At 35.8% G+C, this 4,963-nt stretch overlaps 1 protein-coding gene across 7 annotated transcripts in view; it reads left to right on the top strand.

Moving 5' to 3' along the window:
- LOC108746936 (serine/threonine-protein kinase tricorner) overlaps nucleotides 1–4,886 on the top strand; it is a 141,862-nt gene extending 136,976 nt beyond the window's left edge. For all 7 annotated transcript variants that reach the window (XM_018484071.1, XM_018484066.1, XM_018484065.1 and 4 more), the window contains 7 exons: nucleotides 499–706; nucleotides 796–913; nucleotides 1,226–1,365; nucleotides 1,470–1,670; nucleotides 1,972–2,124; nucleotides 2,218–2,376; nucleotides 2,745–4,886. In XM_018484071.1, the coding sequence (XP_018339573.1) occupies nucleotides 499–706; nucleotides 796–913; nucleotides 1,226–1,365; nucleotides 1,470–1,670; nucleotides 1,972–2,124; nucleotides 2,218–2,376; nucleotides 2,745–2,860 (1,095 nt within the window). In that variant the 3' untranslated portion in view covers nucleotides 2,861–4,886. The remainder of the gene's footprint in view (nucleotides 1–498; nucleotides 707–795; nucleotides 914–1,225; nucleotides 1,366–1,469; nucleotides 1,671–1,971; nucleotides 2,125–2,217; nucleotides 2,377–2,744) is intronic.
- The last annotated feature ends 77 nt before the right edge of the window (nucleotides 4,887–4,963 follow it).

Here is a 4,963-nt window from a genome sequence, read left to right as displayed (position 1 = left end):
GAATTTTAATAGATAAATTTATATTTGTAAAAAAGAAGTATTTAAAAAAAGTAATAGATATACTAAACATCCTCATTTTGTCGAGAAATGTAGATTTTAAATGATATCCTCTAAATGAAACTTTCTATTTGTTTGTTTCTAAATGACATCTTAAATGATATATTCGTCGAATGTGTGTCATGTGTAAATTATTCATTTACGCAGCGATTTTTAATTACATAAAGACAGAGATTGACTTCTGTGTTTATGGTTGTAATAATTACGATAATAATGACAATACGCGAGACTCTCTCTCAGGCGGTAGTTGTTCAGGAGCGAAATTTTCTCATTACTTTTCAGAAGAAATAGCGTTTCGCCTCGCTTCGCGGAGTGAGTGGCAATCCCTTTCGTAAAATTCAAAATTAGACGGAAAAATGTTTTTAATTCATTCGACGAAAATCTGCCGATATTTTCATTCAAAATGTACTGTTTTGTAAAACGAAAAAAAAATATATACAGGTAAGACTCGTACAGAAGAAGGATACTGGACACGTGTACGCGATGAAGATCCTCCGGAAGGCAGACATGCTCGAGAAGGAGCAAGTTGCGCACGTCAGAGCGGAGAGGGACGTCCTCGTGGAAGCGGACCATCAGTGGGTTGTGAAGATGTACTACAGTTTCCAAGATCCTATAAATCTCTATCTAATAATGGAGTTTCTTCCTGGTGGTAAGTCTTTTTATCGATCTTTGCGACAAGCTGAAAACGGAAGTGCTATTTCTGGGCATCGTGAATAATTCAAGCGAGATGAATTACAGGTGACATGATGACGTTACTCATGAAGAAGGACACGCTTTCCGAGGAGTGTACGCAATTTTATATTTCTGAAACGGCGTTAGCGATCGACTCCATACACAAATTAGGTTTTATTCATAGGTACGTTCATCTCGTCAAAATTTGAGGAAAAAAAAAATAATTACATTAAATATAATGAAATTTATTTACATTATAAGTCACTGATTTTAATCTTTTCTAAAAATAAAATATTTCGAATATATTTGTGAATGTCTGTTTTGTGATATATTTTTTACTGCAATTCTTATCCTTCTAGTAAGAGTTTTCTAGTCAAGAGTTTTGAATTTTTAAATTATTTCATTTCATCTATATAATTAAATATATAGTTTTTATATACGTTATATGTATATACAATTAAACAATTACTTATATTAATTTTCTTTTCTTTTACAGAGACATCAAACCAGACAACCTGTTGCTGGATGCACGGGGCCACATAAAACTTTCTGATTTTGGACTGTGCACGGGTTTGAAGAAATCACACAGAACTGATTTTTACCGAGACCTGAGTCAAGCGAAACCTTCCGATTTCAGTAAGTAACGACGTTTTTTGCGTGCGTTAAAGAAAAATATTTATGTAATGTCGATTTAATTATATTTAATAATTTAATTGATGTCTCGTCTATGTTTCATGCAGTGACATCATGCGGGAGTGGAAGCGGTGGCGCGATGGATAGTAAAAGGAGAGCTGAGAGCTGGAAAAGAAACAGGAGAGCGCTGGCTTACAGCACGGTAGGCACTCCAGACTATATCGCGCCGGAAGTATTTCTGCAAACAGGTTACGGACCGGCTTGCGATTGTTGGTCCCTGGGAGTTATTATGTACGAGATGCTTATAGGTATGATGTGTTGTGTATTTTTCTTTTTACAAAATTCTCATTTGTAATTAATAAATTATTTTAAAAACAACACAATTATTAATTTATTCATATTAATTTTTTACTTTACAAAAATACATATACTTCTTTATTATATTATATATTACAAATATAATAAAAAATAATATATTGTTACAAACATATTAAATAATGTTATAACGATAACATTGATTGTAAGATAATTATTAAGGATGAACATATCATAGAATAAAAGTTCTAAAAATTAATCTTGTTAAAGTTAACAATAACATAACTATTTTAGGATATCCGCCATTCTGCAGTGAAAATCCACAGGAGACGTATAGAAAAGTAATGAACTGGCGAGAAACGTTAGTATTTCCACCGGAAGTCCCCATTAGTGAAGAAGCTAAAGATACCATTATCAGATTTTGCTGCGAAGCCGATAGAAGATTAGGTGAATTTCTGTATTATCTTTATCTGGAGTTATTAAAAAAAATAAAAAGAATCTTTCACAGTGATTAATCTTTATCGTGATTGTTCTTCATAGGAGCTCAAAGAGGCATCGAGGAGCTCAAATTAGCGCCTTTCTTCCGCGGTGTCGATTGGGAGCACATCAGGGAAAGACCAGCTGCTATACCGGTCGAAGTGCGATCCATCGACGACACATCGAACTTCGACGAGTTTCCAGATGTGAAATTAGAGATACGTACGTATATATTTTTTCTTTAATCTATAAATGCTCGTGTGGTCAAACTGACCTAGACGCGCATAAACATAAACGAATGAAAATATTACTAAAAAAATATTTTTTTATTATTATATGTATTTCTTTTAATTTCTAATGCTTGAAAATTATTATTTTATTTTATGTTTAAAACATTTCTTAATTTATAATTATTTATAAATAAAAATAAAAAATTTTATTTACACATGAAGAATAGATAAATTAAAGCGTGGTTAAATTGATTCTCATGCGAGCACTTACGAATTAATTTATCTTTTCCTTATTATTATCCAATTGCTTTAATAATTTTTAACACACACACTTCATCCTTTCGTTTTGCCTCATTATAGCGTCCGCGCCAATGCCACAGGATGGTGAGGTAATATACAAGGACTGGGTATTCATTAATTACACCTTCAAGCGCTTCGAGGGTCTGACACAACGGGGCACACCGACCAAGAAATAGCAACCCCTCACTTCCTGTTCGATCAACAACGCCGTCGCCAATCAGCAGCCAGCTGACGTGATCGAAATTCCGGCCTTGGTACATCATCCTCATCCGCCGCCGTCGGCGACAATGGTGTCGCGTACGGCGGATGGTTGACCTATCTCGCTCTTGGACGCGGTTTAAGTATCGAATCATTCTTATTTGTATATACGTGATGAGCACGGATTGTCGTGAATACGTGCAGCGTCAATCACGGATATCGACAGTCGCGAGCGGTGACAAGCTCGGTCAACCAAGCAGATAGGCGGGCAAATATAGAAGAGTATAGCGATAAAAGTGCACAATACACGAGTACTGCACGTCTGACGCGTGCATCGATAATACGCATTAAGGCGATGCGAGCGAAATCTTTCGTTGTGTGACTCACGGTGATTCTCGTAAGTTTCTCCGTCGGGAAGCATTATTCTTTACTCTTGTCGTGCCGCGGAGGAGGCGTTTTGTGCGAAGCGTAGCATAATAAGCTCTCTGTGGTAATGGTATTAAACGGAAATGATCGGAGAGAGCCTCGGTCCCATGATCCTCATGTACTTCTTATTTATCTATACGCGCGTGTCAACGAAATTTTATCATGCGAAATACATTTGTAGAAAGCTCGGCTAAGCTCTCGAATCAAGCTCTCTTTTTCTCTCTGTTCAAACGTTGTATTTATAATTAACTCTCTGTGATATATATGAAGTTGTTGAAAATATCTGCTATCTTCGGATCTTTTTGTCTGTTAGCGGATGCTATGCTTTTATTGATGTTGTATATATGTGATTAATCGTATTTCAATATGTCTTGAAAATTTAAAAGTTGTTGTGATGAAATTTTATAATATTATGTATTTTTGCGCTACTTTTGAGAGCTTAGATCCGTTCACGAAACTAGGAGACTTACTAATAGAATTGACTACACGCGCACGAAACTTTTTATATATGTATAAAAAATCCTGATATATTTTACACGGTTTATCATTACGTGATTCATAGCATTATGTAATGATAAATTTTCGGTACCGGGTCTCTCTCTTTCTCTATCTCTCTTTCTCTTGTAAGGCAATAATAAACACTTAGCCGTGTCTGAATATACGATAAAGGATGCTAGGCTTCAAAAGATACCGTAAAAAGGCGTAAGAAGGGAGAAAGAAAGATTACACTTGTAAGATTCAGGGCTCCTTCGTTGCCTTATTAAGGTTCCTAACAGACAGCCCAACAAATCCGTACGTTTAAACGAAAGAGATGAGCCAGTTCTTCGATGGAAAATGGCAGTGTGTTGCGACAGTGTATAGAAAATCGTACACACGAACGTGTATTTTAACACTCGATGGAACCGAATACTTTTTCTTTCGATCGCACTGTAAACAATTTTACGATTTACATTTCGTAGTTTTGCTGACAGCCAGGGCACCTTGGTAATAAAATAGCGTAATAACGATAAAGACTAGGTAACATTTAAGATAACAAACATACATACACACAGAAGTACCTATACGTTAAATAAAGGATTGCACGCGTACGCGTTCAAAACGTAATTGCGTTTGGATAATATAGTACATGTATAAAAAGAAAATTCTCAACGCTCCTTCCACGTAACGTTCCGGCGTGTATCCACTTAATAATCACGCAATCACGCTGTACTGTACATTCGACGAAGAGATTAGTTTCGTACGACTACTCCGCCTGCGTATGTATCTTAATGCCGTTTATTGAATGAAGTCTCCAGGTAGTTTAAATAAAGCAGAGAGCGCCTAGATTACGGTGTACTACCAGTTAAGCAAGTAATTTAAACAAAGAGAAAAAAAGAAGAAAATCACCCGCGAGTAAAGCTAGTAGAAAAAAAAGAAAAATGAAAACTATTTTCTGCACTATGCTAGGAGTTAAATCGACGAGTGTAACGTAAGCGGGAAAGTTAGGGAGCTATGGAATACTTTTAGTCTCTCCTCTTGTCGCCATTGAGTACAGATGCTCTGACGTCCATGCTATTAAGCAAAGAAAAGAAAAAAAAACGAAAAAGTGATCGCAATTTATTTATTTAAAGAGAAAGTCTAAATAAATGATACAACAATAGCCACGAGATGCCTTC

The sequence above is a fragment of the Trachymyrmex septentrionalis genome, unplaced genomic scaffold (genome assembly GCF_001594115.1).
Source record: "Trachymyrmex septentrionalis isolate Tsep2-gDNA-1 unplaced genomic scaffold, Tsep1.0 scaffold19, whole genome shotgun sequence".
Lineage (NCBI taxonomy): Eukaryota > Metazoa > Arthropoda > Insecta > Hymenoptera > Formicidae > Trachymyrmex > Trachymyrmex septentrionalis.
The sequence above is the reverse complement of the archived record's forward strand: the minus strand, read 5'-3'. Positions and strand labels throughout refer to the sequence as shown.